Below are 20,518 nucleotides of genomic sequence, written 5' to 3'. Positions count from 1 at the left end.
CACCACGGGCCCTGGAGGTGCCTCTCCTCCACGTAGCCAGGCAACAGGACACACAGCGAATGTAGAAAAACTTCATTTGCAGACGATACAAATAGAAAGACAAACCGCTCCTGTCCTTGGTGAAAGGGAGTGTCGTCCAGGGAGCAGTCCCAGGCGGGCACTACGTTGGGGTGCCCACGAGCCCCGCGGGACCCTGGCCCAGCGTCTGCCCAATCACGGCCGTCTCCAGAGGCTTGAAGCCCACGTTGTCCAGAGGGATTCCGAAGGCCAGGAGCTTAGCCTCATAGGTGCGCAGCAGGTCACTGTGGGCCTGTGGGGTGAGAGCAGCATCGGGAGGGGCGGAGCCACACGGAGGGTGACTCTAGCCCAGGCCTTACTCAGCTCTGGAGGGTGCAGGAGGGTGGTGGAGGAAAACCATTTAAAGCTGACCTTTACCAACGGCTCACGGTACGCCACACCTGATCATAAGCACCTTCACGTACATAACTCAGCTAACCCACAATGGGAGACGCTGCCATTATTCCTGTTTCACAGATGGGGAAACTGAAGCAGAAGATACAGACTCGGAGCAGAACTATAGTCTGAACGTGCTCCTGGCTCCTGGCCAGGCATTTCTCATTCAAATCGGTCACCCCTGACTTCGCGGGCATGACCTTCCACGTGTATATGACCCTCCCTGCCTTGTGGGTGGAGAGTGCAGGCGGCCCTCCATCCCCCGATCCCAGGAAGGCTAAGGTCTGGACAACAGTGCTGGTGGGGCCAACACAGGCAAGGTTCCTGTTCCCCGCTCTGGAAAATGGATACTTTTTAAAGAGTTAATTGCATCGGATTGGTTACAAGGGATTGAAATGCCCAGGAAATGCCTGGAGCCTGGTCTGACATCATCCTCACCATTATCAAGAAAAAGGTGCTGATGCTTGGAGCTGAGATTTAAAGGGTGAACTCAGGCTGGGCTCCAGACAGAACTTGGGGGCTAGGTCCCGGCTCTCACCTTTTTCTGGGGGTCGGACCTCCTGACAATCAGATACATTCCCTTAGAACTGCACACACCAGTAGATGGTTCTAATTTTGTAGATCTAAGTATCAGGGGATGCCAGAGCATATAAGGGAAGTGTCCAGATGGGCAGGGCTGAGGAAAGGCTCAGGGAGATCTGGTCACGGGCGCTGGAGCCCAGCGCCAGTGACAGGCACTGCCTCCCTCCTGGGGTTCCACAACCCAGGGTGCACAGTAGAACCAGGATGCGATGTCCACCGGCAGGTTTATGGGCTTATCTGAGTCACACTCACGGGGTGGCTGCTTGAGTTCAATGTAGGCAGCGCTATGTCTGCATTTCCCACAGGCAAAGCCAAGGCAGAGCTCGGGGCTCACCCACAGAGGAGTGAATACTGGGTAGAGGGCCCAGGCCTCTGGGGCTCATGAGGCAGACAACAGAAGGGTCAAGGCACTCCCTGCCACTCCGCAACAGCGGGAGGCCTCCACACTGCTGGTGGCTTTGGTGTGGGTACGGGGTGCAGCTTTCATCAGACTTACAAAGGAGTGAGAGAAGCTTAGACTCGTAACTGTCCCCTACATAGAAGAAGCAAAGGAGGCCCATCCAGTCACCCCGGAGCCCAGGTCAGCAAGAGTAAAGGGTCAAACAGGGAGACAGGGACAGAGTGCCCTCATTTAGCAGACATCCACTGGGCAAGCCCCTGTAAGGGACACCAGGACCATGGCCAGAGCTGAGACAGGGCTGTCTCAAGCCTGGCAGCTACAGGTCTCCCGGGTGGCCAGGATGCCAGCACAACCGCACTCCCGTGGCAGCATCAGAGACCCAGTCCACACACACAGTGACCCTTAGAAGGCCCAGACAGCCTCAGGCTGTGTATGCCTCAAAGTGTAAATAAGGTGGGGCCCTGAGAGAGGGTCAAGGAGTCTCCTCATACCTTGCAGACCCGGGCCAACTCATACTGCAAGTCCTTGATAGTGTTGTTCTTTGATTCTAGAACATCCTAAGGAGAGAAAGGTGGATGTGAGTTAGAGCTTGTCTTTGAGCTGAGGTAGACAGGGGTTGGCAGGGGTCTGGGAGCTCCAGCAGGGGACCTCAGACATCCAGGGAATGGCAGCCTGACCCCATCACGGTGTGCATCCACACAGGGCGCAGCCAGCCAGCACAGAAAGGTCTTCAGAGGAGAAAGGGAAAATACCATCTGCCTCTCCAGATGGCGACTGTCTAGATGGTGGGAAGTGAGGACAAGAGATTAGAGAAGCCAGGCCAACCATGGCCCAGGGAAGGCCCCTTGAACCCCTACCTGCTGCCTGGAGGGTTCCTGCCTGGCAAGAGAAGTAAGTGTCCAGAAAAGGCAAGAGCTGACACGCCGCACCCTGGCCCACAGGCCCAGCTGCAGCAACCACTGAGGACGGGACTGATTTCATCATGAGTGCTGGCAACACAACCTCATCCAGCTCCAAGACCAGCTGCCCCTCCCACAAGTAGAGACAGGAAAGCCATCCTGACCTTTCTAACAGGGCCCTCGCTCCCCACCGCCCGGCGTTCACAGGGATTCACAAACAAGGACAAGGACACAGATGGGCCCCCAGACCCAAGTCCATGGTGCTGCCAGCCCAGACTAGGCCCCTCCCATGTGGCTGCACCACCACAGGCCCCGAGAGCCTGTCCTGAGTGACTCAGGGCCTCCTGGCCCTGCCACCCCCTGAGCCAGGACTCACTGCTGCCCGAAAGCAGCACCTGGTCTCATCCAGAAATGGGCACTACATAATCTTGGACTCCTCAGCACTTCCACACCAGCAATAAGTCCTTCACCCCTACTCAGTGCCAGCTCACCTCCCACCTTCCCAGAGGGTTCTCTCTGATCCAGTCTGCCCCACCCAGGACCTTCCATGTTTCCTCACCAGCCCCAAACCCAGGGGCACAGCCAACAGCGTGAGAATCACCCCCATCCCTCTGGCTCTGCTCCCTTCGCCTCAGCCCTGCGCTCCCCCCAACACCCAAGCAGCAGCAAGGGGCTCACAAGGATACAACCAAGTGGGAGCTGCAAGCTTAAGGTCAAGGCCAGGTGGGCAGTAGGCCAGTGCAGGATGCTTTACATAAACATGAAGTGACCTGACACAGAGTTAATCCTCAGGGCCTGGGTGTCATGTGAGCAAAGGGGGGTTTATGTTCAGCTGAACTACACAGGGACAAATCACCTAAAAAATGCTACCTGTGTAGGGACACCTGGGTGACTCAGTCAGTTAAGCGTCTGACTCTTGGTTTGGGCTCAGGTCGTGGTCTTACGGTTTGTGGGTTCGAGCCCAGCATCAGGCTCCGGCACTGTCAGTGCACAGCCGGTTTGGGATTCTCTGTCTCTCCCTCTCTCTCTGCCCCTCCTCTGCTCGCTCTCGCTCTCTCTCGCTCTCAAAAACATTTTTTAAAAAATGCTATGTGTGCCATTTCTCAGGATGAAACACACTTGCGCAAACTGAAGCAGTCAGCAGCCCCTAACTCCGAAGATCTGTTTCTCCATGAAGGAAAAGCAGACACACACAGGCACCGTCTATCCTGGAAGGATCCATCTCTGGGACAAGCTGGCCTCTCCTCACTGGGCCTCTCCATAAAGACATGCAGACCAGCTGCGTTCGCTGGGGCCATGCACACCCGCATCTGTCTCCCAGGCACCCAAGGGCACTGCACCTGGGGTTGTCTCAGGCCTGGCAGCTACAGTAGGTCACCCAGGTGGCCAGGATCCCTGCACAGCCGCACTCCCGCGGCAGCCCAGAGACCCCTTGTCCAGCCTCACCCGTTCTTTCTGTGACACGCCCCAACTAGGCCCAGGGAACAGAGACACAAGGCCCAGCTCCAGGCAAGACGGCCTGCCAGGTGCTGTCAGGCTTTTGCTTGCTGAGCCAAAGCTGGCAGCTATTGCCAGCGTTCCTCAGCTGGCCCCACCAGCCCATGGGCACCCGGGCCCCATCTGCCTTGTTTACTGCTGTCCCCAGTGCCCAAGATGGTTCCAGCATAGAGGAGCACCACGAGGAACTGTGAACTCGTGGCCTGTGCTCAGACATAACTCCCTCTGGGAACCCTGCCACAGCACCCGCCACCACAAAGGGGCACCCACAGCCCTGCATTTCCCTGTCTTAACTGCCCACGGCCCTGCATTTCCCCACCCTAACTGCCCACAGCCTACATCCGGACATCAAAGCAACCCAGGCAGACTGTGGCAGTAGTCTCAGCTGAGAGCTCATGGGCCTGACTGTCCCCCAGGCCCGTCTCTAGGTTTGCTGCCAAATTCCCGAGGAGCACCGGCCCACAGCAGCTTGAGAAACCCAGGGCCTGATAGGCTGAACTAAACCCATCTCGAGAACTGGACAGGCAGTGGGCTCAGGGCCAGAAGGGCTGAGAGGTTAAGGAGGGGACTGCAGAAGACCTCAGACCTGAGCAAAGCCAGTAACAGAGAACCTGGGGAGCCTGATGGCACACACGGGCCTGTGAGCAGACATCTGCAGCCCCATCTATGCTCAGGCCACAGGAAACCCATGACCCTCCCAACACCACCTGAGGGTCCCCACCGGAATGACGGAGGCTGGACACAAACACACGGAACAAGCGACCCCCAACCCAAGCTCAGGACACCTACTGGGGGGCAAGGACATGAGGCTCCAGCCCCGTACCTCCCCAGGAGCCCGCCTGGGGCCTACCTCCAGCTTGCGGGACACAAGGGTCAGGGCAGCAGGGTCCAGGTTGGAGGCCGCCAGCACCTCATTAATCTGCACCTCTTTCTTCTCCACAGCAGCGCTCAGCGCCTGCAGCTTCCGCTCCAGAACCAGGTTCTTGAAGCCCACCTTCTGCTGCACCTCCAGGATGGCCGCGGTGAACTTCCTGTACAGCTCATCTCGCTCCTGCTGTACCTGCAAGGGACAGGCTGCAGTGGACAAAGAGGCCACCTCCCCCGGAAGCATCTCACTGGTCGGAAGCCCCCTCCCGCCTCTTCCCTGGGCCAGAACATACCAGTTCTGCCGAGTGAACTCCATTCACCGGTGCCCACCCACGGATGGGGGGGCTGGGTGTCATTTACACTGCCGCCACACCCACTCTCTGTGACGGGATTAAAGGGCTGCGGCCATCCACACTGTGGAAAGCAGGAGGAAACACTAACTGGACCCTTGTCTACTAAGGTGTTTCAGGAGGTAGGAGGGCACCCTCGTTAGAGCTGGAGAAGCCCCACAGAGAGGCTGGGGCCCTGGGTTTGTTCAGTAGGCTCAGGAAAGTCATGTCCCTGATCACCCCTACGTCACATCCAAGGCATCAAACTCCAGCAGGCAACGCTTGGGAGTGGGGCCCGTGGGGATCCGTCCACTCCCTCTGCCAGCCCTGGATCCTAGAACATGCCCCACGAGGCAGATCTGGAGGCCAGCCTGTCAATAGATAGAAGTGTTCTTTTTCATCTTCCCATTCTTTTTCCTTTAACTGAGCACCTTAAAGAAAAATCAAGACTGTGTGTAAGTATAAAAAGTGAACGCCCCTTAACCCAACTTCCCAGAGGCCTCCATGTGAATCCGTGATGTAACTCCTTCCAGAATGTTCTCTACGTGTGTAAAAACATGTCTTACAGCTAGGAAGAGAAGAGGGTTATGCTCAAACCTGCAGCACCTTCTCCTTCTCCTTACTGTACAGTTTTCCCTCGATTCACTTCAATCAGTCCATCCCTTTGGTCTTCAAAATCTGCTGACACATCGACACGCTTGCTTTTCTCAGGAAACACTGACTTTGCCACACACCACGAATGACACTCAAACAGAAGAGAAGGGGGCGAAGTGCACAGGCTCCAACGCAAGCCTCTGCAGTCAGCCTCCATTTCCTCCTCCCCAAATGCACACCCCCCTTAGCCAGCAACGGGGCGGGGGGGGGGTGGGGCGGAGGGGGCGCAGGGCACATCTCACTGGTGACTCAAGGGTCCTTCTCCTGGCTGGCCAGCAGCCTGCAGGACCCTCAGAGGCATCTCTGAAGAAGGTGACTCTAGATCTGATGGGATGATGGGATGTACCTGAGGAATGTGGACCATTCCATAATCACTGTCTGTGAGCAGGAATCTCAATCAGGTGAGAAAAGGAACAAAACCTGAATGAAAAGTTTAAAAGACGGAACTGCTCTGCCTGGCATGTGTGCCACTCACGGGGTACCTCAGAAAAGCACATTCAACGAGACATCTTCCACCCAATCACATCAGCGAGTTTTGAATTAGTGACATCTGGTCCGGGCAGGAAGTGGCCCCTTGGGTGCTTTGGGCAGAGTCATAACTCAGAACAACGCTCTGTGCAGCCTCTACCCAAATTCGGAACACAAACCTTTTGGCCCAACAAGCCACTGCTAGGGACTGACTTTAAAAGAGATGCTCACCCCTGCACAAAAGTAAACTTAAAAGGAGGACAGTGGCAGTGGTTTGTAACAGCAAAGGACGAAAACGAAGACATCTCTCCAGGGGAAGTGGCTGCATAACAAATGGAGCCTTCTGGGGCGCCCGGGTGGCTCGCTCGGTTAAGCGTCCGACTTCGGCTCAGGTCATGATCTCACAGTTTGGGAGTTCGAGCCCTGCATCAGGCTCTGTGCTGGCAGCTTAGAGCCCAGAGCCTGCTTCGGATTCTGTGTCTCCTCTCTCTCTGCCCCTCCCCAACTTGTGCTCTGTCTCTCTATGTCTCTCAAACAATAAATAAATGTAAAAAAAAAAAAAACTTTTTTAAATGGAGCGTTCTGGCACAGAGCCGAACATGACTGTTGTGTGTGTACAATCTGGAGACAGCACAATCAAGGTGAGGTTAAAAAGAAAAAAAAAGCACAGCGTTCTTAAGGCATGAAGCCACCCGTGCCTAAGGGTGCACAGGAAGAAGTCTGCACAAAACTCAAGGAGCTGCTACCACTCGTGAGAACCAGCACTGCACAGCAGGAGGGCCCTCTCATTTTCACTCACAGACGGCAGGGTTCCAGGCTTCTTTACAACGTGTGCCCGACAGTTTACTGCTTAAACACACGTACATACATGGAAAAGACCCTCGATGCAAGGGCCAGGTACCCTTCACGTGCTTCAGAGGTGAGCCGCGGGGAAAGAGAATTGGGGGTGATGGTCTCCCAGCAGGGCACCTGCTCTGTGAGACCCCGGGCCTTCTCTAGAATGTACCACAGGGTTTTGCCTCATAAGGCTGCAGAGCATGAGAAGCGGACAACAGGACTCCCAGCTTTCGAACCTAGAAACCCGGCCGCGGTTCTAGGGCTTCCTGGAACCAGTGGCCGAGCCAGGGTTACAGGAAGGGTCTCTCCCTGACCGGGGGTCCCCGGGATGCCGGCCTGGCATCTGCTCACCTTGAGAAATCGCTGCTCCAGCACCTCGTGTTCCCACTGGAGGTCCTTCAGCGCTTTCTCGGCAACCTTCAGACGTGCTTTTGTGCGCTGGAGAGAAAATGAAGGGTGGAGGACAAAGTGTTCAGGACCAGGCGTCCACGCAATGCAGGCTCCTGGGGGACGGCAAGGCCAAAAATAACTGTGGAAGAGAGCTGCCTCGGGGGCACCCGGTGTCTCTGGGTCAGGGCTGTCAGTTCGAGCCCCATCCTCAGTGTAGAGATTGCTAGAATGAATGAAGGAACGAATGAATGAACGAAGGACTGGCTCAAGGACACAAGCAGCTGAGCGCCCCCCGCAGCAGGCTGGTGGAAACGCCTATTGCCCAGAACGTGCACCAGCTTAACATCCTGTCCATGGAGGACACCAGTCAGAGAAGCTGAGATTCAGCCCCCCAGTCCTGCCCTAAAGGCCGACCCTGCTCTGGGACCCAGGAGACACCTTGCTGATGTCCCTCCTCTCCTAGCCCAGGAGGAAGTGCAAGGAGGGAGGCACAGTCAGGCAGAAACTCACAACCAGGGTCTGTCTGTCCCTCTCATAGTTCCCGAGCTTCTTCTGCATCTCAGTCACGTCGTCCCGAGCCTTCTGGAGAGGGTCTGTCAGGCGCTTGTTCTGCGCGGACACCTCCATCATCTCCCTCTCGAGGTGACCTTCCTTCTTGCGCATGTCCTCCAACTGCTCCTGTTGGCACAAGTACGGCAGGGGTGCGGCAGGGGTTCGGCAGGCAGAGCCGAGGTCTTCAGAGGGCAGAGCCAGGAGCCCTCCTGCCCACCGCCCACCAAGGACGGTCCTGAAGACCTGTTCTGTGTATAAACACGGAGTAATTTTGCAGTCTTCACTTATTCTGAATCTTCTAGGAAGGCTGCTTCCACACAAAGTGAGATTACACTTTTCCAGGACCCGAGGGGCATTCCCCACCGTGGGAACTCTGTCCCTGCCAGCACTTGCGTGGTGATGACCTGTGCAGCCATGCTGGGGCTCCCACTACATTCTGCATGAAGCTTCCACCTGTCGAATGTGTCCTTTTCACGAGCCCCACCTACGCTACAGTCAGGGCAACATCCTGGCTGCCGCCAGCCACAGGTGTGGAGAGGCTCCATCATGAATTCAAACAAGGACAGAGGGGCACCATCAAACATTTTTAAAAGGAGAGTAATGGGCCCGACGGGGTGGAGACCTAGCGTCTGGGGCCCCCGGCCCAGCCGGCCCTAGCGCAGCACCTTGAGGGAGTTGATGAGAGCCAGGTTATTGAGGGTGATGTCGTTGTAGTAGTTCTTGATGTCCGTAAAGGCTTCTTCATGCCGCTGCATCAGCATGTTGATCTGGCTGTTCTTTCTCTCCTCCACCTCGTGGATCTCAGTCTTTCTCCTCAGGTCAAGTTCATCCCTAAGCATCTTCATTTTTTTATCATACTTGGCCTCAATTTCTGAAAGGCAGAAGCACATATAGGGCAGCTTAGCAGAGGAACAGCTGGCCAGTGTCTATCAGAATAGATGGAACCTATGGGCACCTGGGCAGCTCAGTAGGTTGAGCGTCCGACTCTCGATTTCGGCTCGGGTCATGATCTCATGTTTCATGGGTTCGAGCCCCATGTCCGGCTCTGCACTGATAGCATGGAGCCTGCTTGAGATCCTCTCTCTCCCTCTGTCTCTCTCTGCCCCACCCCTGCTCATGCTCTCTCAAAAAATAAACATTAAAAAAAAAAAAAGAATAGATGGGACTTCTAAACACGGCCCAGGAACATCCACCGGGATGAAGGCTGTGCACACAAGCGCGGCCAAAGCACAGGACGGGTTTGAGTGGACCTCTCTCTGCTGAGGCTCACAGATGACATATTCAGCACACACACCACTGTCTGCCTTCCTTTGCCCGTAGCAGGCATTGATAATCAATCCCGGGGTTAGGGTTCCCAAAACCAAGTGTCAGCTGATCCCACGGCTCGGTGGTCATCCAGGCCGACTCTAGAGCTTTATTAGTGAACCCGACAGACTTCTCAAATGGGAGCCTCCTCAGGCCAGAAGCCATGAAAAGACTATTCTAAGAATACTGCCCACAAGACAATAACTGCCACGTGCCTCAAACTGCTGATTTGTGCCAGGAGTAGGGACGTAGGAGGTAATCACAGCCTCCCCAACTTGCGTGGAAGTAAGTTGTTCCGGGATTCTGGGCAATCCGTCAGCCTTGGAAACTACATTTTCTCTCTGCGTGTCTAGGCCATTTTAACCTGGTTTCTGTGCCCTGGGTGAGCAGGCCCTAGAGGTAAATTTCCTTCTGACAGGACACATGTAAGGAACTGACCTCGCACTTGCCTCTCGAAGTCATTCCGCATCTTGGTGACCTCCTCGCTGTGCTTCTGCAAAGGCAGAGAAGCAGGCCGTTACTAGGTGACAGACACACACAGAAGCCTCTCCCTGGGGCTGGCCCTGCTCCTCGGTGGTATGGAAAATCCAACTCCGTAAACTCTGCGCTGTTTCTGGAGGGTGCTGGGTTCCCCTCATGTCTGAGCTCTTGGACCATGCTCAGAATAACATGGTTTTGGTAACTTCCGTGTTTCATAATTCACTTTCCTTGGTTAATGACCGAATGTTAACAGACGTGCTAAACACTGACCGTGCTTGGCCCCTCACTCAGCTTGCCCACAGGTCGGAGAGCACAGGCCATGTCTACATGAGCTGCAGGTTCTCTCCAGATGCCTGACGGCCTGCTTCAGCTGTGACTTAGAGCAGCATTCACAATCATTTTCACGGTTATATAGAGAGGTTTTGAATAGAAAATTTAGATTATTTTTTATAGGATAGTACTTTTGCACAAAGGGGACTTCTGACCACATAACTACTCCATATCCAGGCCTCAGGTAAGCAGACAGCCTCACATCACCAAATTCACTGGAAGTCTGTCTGTCAGCAAAGACCAGACTATTCTTATAGGTCCAAGACTTCACCGTCAGCCTTCACTGCAGTTTTTTCTTAGTTGAGGCTGCGGGGCCTCCAGCATGTGGCAAACGTATTGACAAAGTCTTCCGAACCCACAGCCAAGAAGAACCTTAGAAAACCAAAGTCAGGCACATCTTCCCTCTGCCCAAAACCTCCAAAGTTCCCCCAACTAAACCCAGGTCAACAGCTGGGTCCTGACTGTGGCTTTTGATGCCGACAAGCTCTGACCTACCTGCCCAGCCACCTTGCCCCTTGCTCCTCTGGGCCTCCACACCAGCCCATCCCCTATGCCTTCTCCAGACCTGGTCTCCCTAAGCCTGGCTCAGCCCCACCGCCTTCCAGCCTTTGCCCAAACGTCACCTTCTCAATGAGACACTCCCAGAATTCCTTGTAGAAGAATACAACCCTACCCTCAACCCACTGCATCCTCTTCCCCGCACTGCTCTTCCCACAGCGTTTATGCCTGTGGATGTGCTCCACGTATCCAACACTTCGTTCTGTCTTTTGTCTCCTTCCTGGACTGTCAACCACACGTGGGCAGTCATTCTCTCAGTCCTGTTCCCTATATGTCCCCAGAGATCAGAACAGGGCTTGGCACCTTATGGGCACCAGGCAAATGAATCTCAACCTCCACCTGGAACCCCCAAGCCTCACTCAGAAAGGACCAAAAAGTCAGCCAGGTGCTTATGAACCCAGCTTGCATGACAAACCGCCATGGCCACGGAGGGGCTGGCATACCAGACATGTTAATGGTTGCGTATGTTTCTTTTTTTTTTTTAATGTTTGTTTATTTTTAAAAGAGACAGCACGAGCAGGGGAGGGGCAGAGAGAGAGGGAGACACAGAATCTGAAGCAGGCTCCAGGCTCTGAGCTGTCAGAACAGAGCCCGGCACAGGGCTCGAACTCACAAACCCGAGATCACGACCTGAGCCAAAGTCGGACGCTCAACCGACTGAGCCACCCGGGCGCCCCGGTTCTGTTATGTTTCTAAATGCACCTGACAGACTCCCTGGGAAAGCAGTCAGGTGTCAGGCGTCAGCAGCACATGAAGAGGACCCTAGGCTGGATTTTCCCCTTGGGAAGTCCATTTGTTGCTCAGCTCTGAAATAAAATTCTGTACTTGGCCCCCAAATGGGATTTGTCTTTTTCTTAAATAGTTCAACGAATTCCCAAAATGCAGGAAGCTTCTAAGCAAAATATGAATTCCCAGGTAAGCTGACTAACCGGGAGTTCACGGTCCCCAGCAGCCAGTCAGGCACTGGCGGCCCTCACACCTACCAGCCGCAGGTTCTTCACCACCACCTCGTTGGCCAGCTCCTGCTCCTTGAGCTCCACCTTCAGTGCCCGCATGTCCTTGCGCAGTGCACCCTCCTGTGCGCAGTGCTCCCTCTGGGCCAGCTTCATGACCACAGTACCCTCAGCCTTCATCTCTGTCAGGTTGTTCTGATGCTCGTACAGCAGGTGCTTCACCTTCTGCTTGTACACCTGCAGGCAGCGAGAGCACCGCTTGCTTCCCTGCACACTCTCACCCACACCCCTGCACACGCACACTCGCCTGCTCCCCTGCCCGTGCATGCTCACCTGCAGGCACATATCCTTTTTTTTTTTAATGTTTTATTTATTTTTGAGAGAGAGAGAGAGAGAGAGAGAGAGCGCACAAGTTGGGGAGAAGCAGACAGGGGGACAGAGCTCCAAGCTGACAGCAGAGATCGCGATGTGGGGCTCGAACTCACAAACCAGGAGATCATGACCTGAGCTAAAGTCGGACGCCTAACCGACTGAGCCACCCAGGTGCCCCGTGCACATACCCTTTTATAAAAAATACTTTCACGAGTATTTCATGAGTGGCTCAGTCAGTTAAGTGTCCAACTCTTTTTTTTTTTAATTTTTTTTTTAATGTTTATTTATTTCTGAGATAGAGAGAGACAGGGCATGAGTCGGGGAGGGGCAGAGAGAGAGGGAGACACAGAATCGGAAGCAGGTTCCAGGCTCTGAGCTGTCAGCACAGAGCCCGATGCGGGGCTCAAACTCACAAACCCTGAGATCATGACCTGAGCTAAAGTCGGTCGCTCACCCGACTGAGCCACCCAGGCGCCCCTAAGTGTCCAACTCTTGATTTCAGTTCATGTCACGATCTCTCATGTCAGGCTCTGCGATGAGCATGAAGCCTGCTTGGGATTCTCTCTCTCCCCCTCTCTCTGCCCTTCCCCCACTCGTTCTCTCTCTCTCTCTCTGAAAATAAATAAACTTAAAAAAACAACAAACCTTCATTTCCCAGTGTAAAGGATACAAAGGGCTGTGACCCCAAAGCAAGCAACAAAATGCCCCCCTGCCCCTGCCCCGTTCTTCTGCGCCATATGGTATGTCCCGCAGGGACGGGCAGGCCAGCTGCATTTACCTTGATCTCAACCTGGTGCCTCTCCTCAGCCTCCTCCATTTCCCGGTCCTTGTTTCGCAGCTCGGCCTTCTTCTCCTCCAGCTGCCTCCGTGTGATCTCCCAGAAGGTATGGATCTTGTCCCGCTCCAACTGGAAGTAGTTGCGCTCCTCACGCTCACGGTCCAGCTCCTCCCGGACACGGCTGACATGCTCCTCCACCTGCCGGGCAGAGCGCAGCCGTGAGGCCCAGCAGGGCCCTCCCCCCGCCCCTGCCCACGGCGAAGAAGAAAGAAAGGCCGTTCTCACCTAAACACAAGTAAAAACTAAAAGTGGGATGTTAAAATATGATGCTAGAAAGGTCCCGAGGACAGGACATGATTCAGAAAATAGCAGAAGTACCTTGAATGTAACCAATAATCAAAATATGACTGTATCTTTTCATCCAGTCCCAGGAATTTATACTAGAGGAATTTCTCAAAAGAACACAAGAGTTGGGGCGCCTGGGTGGCTCAGTCAGTTGGGCGTCTGACTTTGGCTCAGGTCATGATCTCACCGTGCGTGGGTTCGAGCCCCGCGTCGGGCTCTGTGCTGACAGCTCAGAGCCTGGAGCCTGCTTCCGATTCTGTGTCTCCCTCTCCCTCTGCCCCTCTCCTGCTCATGCTCTCTTTCTCTCAAAAGTAAATAAACGTTAAAAAATTAAAAAAAAAAAAAAAGAACCAAAAAATACAAGAGTTATCTGCTCAAAGACATTAGCCACACCATTATTACAACAGCAAGAAAAGTTTAAAGGAAGTAATCTGAGATGATTTTAAATAGGGAAATGGTTGAGAAATTAGAGTAAATCTACTAAAAGATTATAGGGCCCAAAGACACATAAATATGAAAATGATGGAGCAGCATGTACACACGTTAACAAAACAATGCTAAATTAAAAACCATTCACCTTCTGGTGGTGCCTGGGTGGCTCAGTTAAACATCCGACTTGATTTCAGCTCAGGTCACGATCTCACAGTTCGAGAGTTAAAGCCCCGTATTTGCACTGTCAGCAAAGAGCCTGCTTGGGATTCTCTCTCTCCCTCTCTCTCTCTGCTCCTCCCTTGCTCTCTCTCAAAATAAGTACATAAAACTTTAAATAAATAAATAAACAAACAAACAAATGCTCACCTTTAAAGGTATGTTAAGCAAAAAAAATATACAAACCCAGAAGAACCCCTAACAGTCAAAAAGGTTTTGTCCGAAGCCCACTGCAAATCTCCAAATAGGTTAATTTTTTTTTTTTTTTTACGTGGGGCTGGCTCTTGGCTTTCTTGGGAATTTCATCTCCAACAAGAATTAGTCATCTTCGGAGCACAACTTCAGGCCACTCACTGTGAAGTTTTTCTCTCCTGATAACCCCACTCCCCACAGGGAAACCACACTTCTCACTTCAAGAGAAGGCCAGGCCAAGGGGCGCTTGAGTGGCTCAGTCGGTTGAGCGTCCGACTCTTGATGGCGGCTCAGGCCATGACCCCAGGGTCATGCACACGGTCTGCACTGAAAGTAGAGCCCACTTGGAATTCTCTCCCACTCTCTCCTTCCGCCCCTCTCCCCCACAAATAAATAAAAATTTTTTAAAAAGAGAGAGAGGAGCGCCCGGGTGGCTCGGTTGCTTAAGCGTCTGAGTTCAGCTCAGGTCATGAGCTCACGGTTCATGGGTTCGAACCCTACATCGCGTTCTCTGCTCTCAGCAAATCCTTTGTCAGATCTTTTGTCCCCGTCTCCCTCTGCCCCTACGCTGCTCATACTTTCTCTCTCTCAAAAAGAAATAAAACATTAGAAGATAAAAGTAAAAATAAATAAATAAAATGAATTAAAAACTTTAAGAAGAGAGAAGGCCAAGATAACAAGCCCCCAAGGAGGGGCAGCCGGAGCTCTGTGGTGGGGAACCTGGATGAGGGGTTCAGCAGATGACAGTGTCCTCGTGGCACAGACCTTTCGTATCTAGACTCAAACAGATAGCCTAAACCAGGCTCCTACCTAGTTCGATTGACTCGCAGTCTTAGATTTCCCTCAATATTTAGGTTTCTTATAAATATCCAGATTTCTAGCTTCTCTTTGAAAAGCAGAAAACAGACCACACTGGAGCCCAGTGCCCCCAAGGTAACCATCCAATGAACTGACCGCAGCTGTCCACAGTCCCTCACCCAGCTGTCCCCAGTCCCTCACCCCTGCCTGGACCCTAGACAGTTCTGAGGTGTCAGTGCCCACATGTGCAACCTAACCACTGCTGTGTCACAGTTCTGTATCGACAGGGACAAGAAGTAAACGGGGAGACGAGAAACAGCTCAACTGTTGGCAATGTGATGTGCCGTCCATTCTACACACAGCAGCCCCGCCCTCTCTCCAAAACACAAACCTGAACCCATCACCATCTCCTTAAACTGCTTGTGGTTCCCCCGCATGTAAAATAAAGCAACCCTTCACTAGTGTACAAGGGCCTCTGTCCAGCTCATCAACTTCAGCTCATGTCACTGTCCCTGTCTCCTTTGTATTTATGTCTTAAAACTATCAAGTGAGTTATTAACACCAACCCACAAGCTGACATGGAACCCTCAAGAGGCCTACAGCAGACACTCACGGGTCAGTCACCAACACAAAGGCTGCAGGGGGCACCACACCTGCTCTCATGGTTCACCATGTGCTGGTTTCCCACTGGAATTATAATTAGACACTTACGTTCTCTGGTCCTTAATGTCGTCACAATGGGTAAGTGGCTTAAAATAATTCCTACTGTTTAATGCAAATAAAATAAACAACAATATTATATATGCATATAACAGCTCAGTAAGCATCAGGTGCATAAAAGGATGAGACTGAAAGGATATACAGAAAATTAAAAATAGATTTTATTTTGGAAAATCATTTCCTTCCAAATTGCTACCACCCTATTTAAAAATGTCTTCAGTGTACTGATGCCTTTTTTAAATTGTACTGTGCTTGAGAGTTTTGGAGCCGACGAGAAGTATGGAAATGGGAAGAGGTGTTATCTTGGTTTGGACACAAGTGCAGGAACACACTGAGGGGAGGTGGACGAGGAGGCAGTGGGCAACAGTCTGTAAGAAGTTCAGAAAGGGGCGCCTGGGTGGCTCAGTCGGTTAGACGTCCGACTTCAGCCCAGGTCACGATCTCGCGGTCCATGAGTTCGAGCCCCGCGTCGGGCTCTGGGCTGATGGCTCAGAGCCTGGAGTCTGCTTCTGATTCTGTGTCTCCCTCTCTCTCTGCCCCTCCCTTGTTCACACTCTGTCTCTCTCTGTCTCAAAAATACATAAACGTTAAAAAAAAAAAAAGAAAAAAAAAAAGAAGTTCAGAAAGACAAACAGCCAGAGACAACTTCGAACGACACTCGCCAGTCCCATCCCGACCTAATTGCTCACCTGCTCCTTGCTCATGTCCTCCGGAGCAAGCCCGTCAACAATCGGGGTAGCTTTGGTTTTCCCTTTCTTCCCTTTCTTCTTGGGCGCCTTTGATTAAAGAAGAGATGATCGGGTAAGACAGGGAGGCCTGGCTCTGATTAATTCCCGGGCTCACCGGAAGAGGAGTACCTGTCGTGGTACCTCTGTCCTACTGCTCACTGGCTCATGCCCCACCTGGAGCACATCACTCCGCCCTAAGGTTTCCCCACCCTTCACCACCCACACACTTCTCTGTTGACACCTCTGGAGAAACAAGGAAAAAAATCTTCCTTTTTAGAAGAGAACATTTTCTCCCTCAGAAAGGAAGGGAGGGGGAACTCATTCCAAATCCACTCCTTGGTACGTGGCAGAGACCTCCTTGGTGTGGGTGCAAAATGTGCTTGGCCAGGACAAACCCCAATACCACACTGCCAAATGTTACTATGTTGGCTACAATGCTTGGTCACCACCACAGAGAAACCTGCAAGAAACTGTTCAATAAGTCCAAGGAGAAATGTCTCCATAGCAATGATCACAAGTGGTAATAGAAGGCTTCCTTTCTTCCAAATATAAAACTCCTTCAGAGAATCAGAGGCACCTGGGTAGCTCAGTCAGTTAAGCGTCTCTTGATTTCAGCTCAGGTCATGATCTCAGTTTGTGGGATCAAGCCCCACGTCAGGCTCTAAATTCTCTCTCTCCCTCTCTCTCTCTCTCTGCCCCCTCTTCTGCTCCCGCTGTCTCTCCCTCAAAATAAATAAACTTAAAAAAAAATCTTTGGGGTATGTGGGTGGCTCAGTCGGTTAAGCACCCCAGTTCAGCTCAGGTCACGATCTCGCGGTTCGTGGGTTCGAGCCCCGCGTCGGGCTCTGTGCTGTCAGCTCAGAGCCTGGAGCCTGCTTCGGATTCTGTGTCTCCCTCTCTCTCTGCCCCGTCCCCCCCGCTCGCACTCTGTCTCTCTTTCTCTCTCAAAAACAAACATTTAAATAAATAAACAAACAAGTAAATAAACATTATTTATTATTAATTAATTAATTTTAAACATTAAAGTAAATACATAAATAAATCCTTGAAAGAAGCCTTGTCAGGAGCTGAAGCAGACAGCACTCGCCATGGGTGCGCTATAAACGGTTCACCACACGGACCTGCTCTTAGTGTCACTTGCTTTTAACAGCTTTGACGAGATGAGAGACACCTCCCACCCCCACTCACCTCTCAAGGGCCACTCAAGCAGGTACTGAATTTCCAAATCCCTGTCTTCACGCCTAGACTTCTCCCAACTCTGTGACCCATGCTTTTGCATGTGCATGAATCTACATGTTTCTGTAACATATTTGTGTGTCTAAACGTCCCTGTTAATGTTTTCATGTGTGTACGTGCATGTCTACACGTCTCTGTAACATGTTTACGATTACAAAAAAGTTTTACGTGGATATCTCGGAAAACACAGAAAAGCAAAAAGTGAATAGGAAAATCACCCATATTCCCACAAGCTAGTGATACACATAAGTATTTTAAAGATCTTTTCCAGCTGATTTTAAAAGACCCATCCACTAAAATCTTTCCTCCTCCGAGAAGCCCACCCCATCAGAAGGCCCCAAAGGTTCACCACTACTTGGCAATTCACAGCCAACTGCAGGGGCTTGGAGAGGCATTCTCCCCGCCAGCTGATGGCCCGCGGGCCACATCCCAGAAAAGGCGCTACTGAACGCGTCTATACCATGGGTGCCAGGGCAGCTGAGGGCCCCAATACAGGAGAGAGGCAGGAGGAAGAACTGGAGAGGCGGTGAGCTCCCCGTCTTGCTCGGACAGGCCTGCCTCCCACGGGGTTCTCCAAGGAAACAGCAGTTCTTGTATCCTGGGGCTCTGTCCCGTACTCCTTGCTGTAGCGGGAACTCCAGCCACTGCGGTATGCCTCAGACTCTCCATCCCAGAGACTGGGCGTCCTGCGGTGTCCCCTGACCCCGACTGTGCTCCATGGGACCCTATAATGTCAGACCCTAGGGCCCAAGGATCGGAGGACTGAGACCTCCATAACAAATGGGAAATCTTTTTGTCCCAGGTTCTGTTTTCTGGACAGCTTGCACATCAAGCCCTGGATCTCGGCGCGGGGGTTGGGGGGGGGGGGGGGATGAGCACAGGAGCCTGGAGACCCCAGATCTCTCAGCTCAGCGTGCGTGCGGGATGAGGGATGCGGCATGCGTAGCGCCCCATGCTCTCCTCATGGGAACGCCAGGCGAGCACCAAGGCCTCAATTCCAGGAACCCAGAGCTCCAAGCCTGCCCATTCTTGGGGTCTCGGTGCGCACAGGTCCCGGGACCCCAGGCCTCCCCATCCAGGGGTCTCTTTGCGCGCAGGACTGTCTAACCAAGGAGCCCCTGGCGCCCTCAGGGACCCTAGCCGGGTACCCCGCGCCTCCTCACCATGGCTCTGGTGGTGGATTCCCGCCGCCACCTGCAGACAGAGGCGCCCGCCGGACGCAGGCCGCAGCGTCTCCCGGCAACCGATGGGCGGTCCCGCGCGAAACCTCGAAGATCCTCGCGAGACTCGGCCAGCCGGTACAGTCCGTCGCCGCCGCGGAGGCGAGTTCGTAGCAACTCGCGCTGGGCGGGACCTGGGGTTGCCCGAGTCGAGTAGGTCTTGCGGCGGCCTGGTGTCAACCACACTCTGGATCTTCCCGAAGCTCCTAAGCGCCTTTCGTTGGGGGATTATGGCGTCTTTTGCGTGTCTCCCCGACTAGAACTTAAGGTCCCCGGAGGGGGAGGAACCGTTTCGTCCACTTCTTACCTACAGCGCCTAGAACAACAGTACATACCAGGTGTTCAGTAAGAGTGCCTTCCACGAAGGAGGGAGACCGCAAGGAAAGACAGATCAGCCGCCCAAGGCTCCCAGACGCTATGCAAATCGGATTCAAATTTGGGCCGAGGTTACGCCCCTGGGCCACACCCCCGCCCACCTTAGAAAATTCCTCCCGCCAGCTGCCGCGGTGAGGGTGGAAGGTAGCTGGGTTTCCGCAAACCATCAGAACAAAACAAAAATAGGAAAGAAAAGTATTTTCCAGCTAGCTCCAAAGTTTTGAAGTCAGCAAGTGTCTCCTCAAAAATAAACTACTCTGCCTGAGGAGGCCTCCTCTGTGGCCCCCGGTCCTCATGGTGAGGAAAAACTAGAAACCTCTGCCAGGGGTTGCCAGACAGGCACTGCAGAAAAAGCCTTAGGAGGTCCCTTTCCCAACCCCTTGCTCTGAAAACTGCAAATCATTGTATGATTTTGCAGGTGAATTTCCAACACCTGCCACCACCCTGTTGCCCACGTGTATCACTCCCTGTCAATCAGAAGACTAAGAATGCCCATCTTAGAAGACTAAGCAAGTGCCCATCTTCACACACCATTTGTCCTCTTGGTTTGTACACCCTCTCCTTTAACATCTTCCTAACTAGTGATTTTGCAGCAGGTCCTATGTTCCCATCTGTTTGGGGATGGAGAAGATTCCAGAATTTTTTCGCCCTGGAGAGTTGCACTGGGGACAAAGTGTGATTAATGAAGAAGGGATCTGCCAGTCCCACCCAAGGAAGAAGATGCCTCCTTAGCTGGGCTTGTTTAGGCCCCAGGCACGCACACACACACACACACACACACACACACACACACACACACAGGCAGTGATCTGAGAGCCACAGTGAGGACCCTGAAGGGCTTCCTGGTTTACCCACAGAAGCCATGACTGCTCTTGGACTGGAGCAGCCAACTGGAAGGACCTACCTTGCACAGAGCCATGATTTATTTATAGCAGGCCCTGAGGCCTTTGTGAGGTCTGGTCATGTCCCTGTGCCTACACCACTGGCCTGATAGGGGCCTCCTCCCCCCATGCCAGGGCCTCCCAGAGGGAATTTGGTGGGTGAGACAGTGCAGCTGGGTAACACGGAGGGGTAATTATTGTTATTTAACACTTACTTTGGCAGACCCAATATGCTAGGTGCCTCATGCTGATTGGCTTTTTTGCTTTAGAAGTCTGGGAGTTCTGAATTAAATAAATGCATTAACAAGAATTCCTTTCAGCAAAAAGGGCAAGAAAAAGAAGGTGAGCTCAGGATAACGAGACAGGGAATTCATTTGTCAAAAGCAGCAGCATCGCTTAGTTTATCAGTATGGATTGCAGAGATGAAAAGTTCCACAGAGAGCCCTGGCTGACAACTCCCCGGGCTCCTGACAAGGCCCACAGTGACCTGTGCTTTTCATATTGGATTTGAGTTCAGATTCTTAGAAAAGAGCCTTTTCTTCACATGTGTGGCTCAAGATACTTTTATTCAGCATCAAGCTGTGCAGCTCCAAAACCCAGATAAATGGCATCTGAGTTTCCTGCAAAATCACAGAGCAAATGTTAACACAGACAAACCCCCTGACCATATT

General features: G+C 52.8%; 1 protein-coding gene across 3 annotated transcripts; it reads right to left on the bottom strand.

Moving 5' to 3' along the window:
• Positions 1-57: 57 nt before the first annotated feature.
• Positions 58-18,794, bottom strand: GAS8 (growth arrest specific 8). 3 transcript variants are annotated; one of them, XM_019412870.2, is made up of 11 exons: positions 18,535-18,794; positions 16,097-16,183; positions 12,705-12,902; positions 11,585-11,791; positions 9,672-9,726; positions 8,594-8,799; positions 7,887-8,054; positions 7,338-7,424; positions 4,682-4,891; positions 1,927-1,992; positions 58-310 (listed from the first exon to the last, which is right to left on the bottom strand). In XM_019412870.2, the coding sequence occupies exons 1-11, from the start codon at positions 18,535-18,537 to the stop codon at positions 161-163; spliced, it is 1,437 nt and encodes a 478-aa protein (XP_019268415.2). In that variant the 5' UTR covers positions 18,538-18,794; the 3' UTR covers positions 58-160. The 3 variants fall into 3 exon arrangements, with proteins under 3 accessions (XP_019268415.2, XP_019268417.2, XP_019268420.2); XM_019412872.2 differs by lacking the exon at positions 1,927-1,992 and having other exon boundaries at positions 18,535-18,639; XM_019412875.2 differs by lacking the exons at positions 9,672-9,726; positions 12,705-12,902; positions 16,097-16,183; positions 18,535-18,794 and having other exon boundaries at positions 11,585-11,689.
• Positions 18,795-20,518: the final 1,724 nt, after the last annotated feature.

Source organism: Panthera pardus, unplaced genomic scaffold (genome assembly GCF_024362965.1).
Source record: "Panthera pardus isolate Hobbes unplaced genomic scaffold, ASM2436296v1 HiC_scaffold_19, whole genome shotgun sequence".
Lineage (NCBI taxonomy): Eukaryota > Metazoa > Chordata > Mammalia > Carnivora > Felidae > Panthera > Panthera pardus.
This window is presented reverse-complemented; position numbering and strand designations above follow the sequence as displayed.

What these genes read in the sequence shown, in the direction of transcription:
- GAS8 (XM_019412870.2), bottom strand. An exon ending in GGGACAGACAGACCCTGGTT is followed by an intron (nt 7,425 to 7,886) that starts GTGAGTTTCTGC and finishes TTTTCTCTCCAG; the next exon opens with CGCACAAAAGCACGTCTGAA. An exon ending in TTGTGTCCCGCAAGCTGGAG is followed by an intron (nt 1,993 to 4,681) that starts GTAGGCCCCAGG and finishes TTCTCTCCTTAG; the next exon opens with GATGTTCTAGAATCAAAGAA.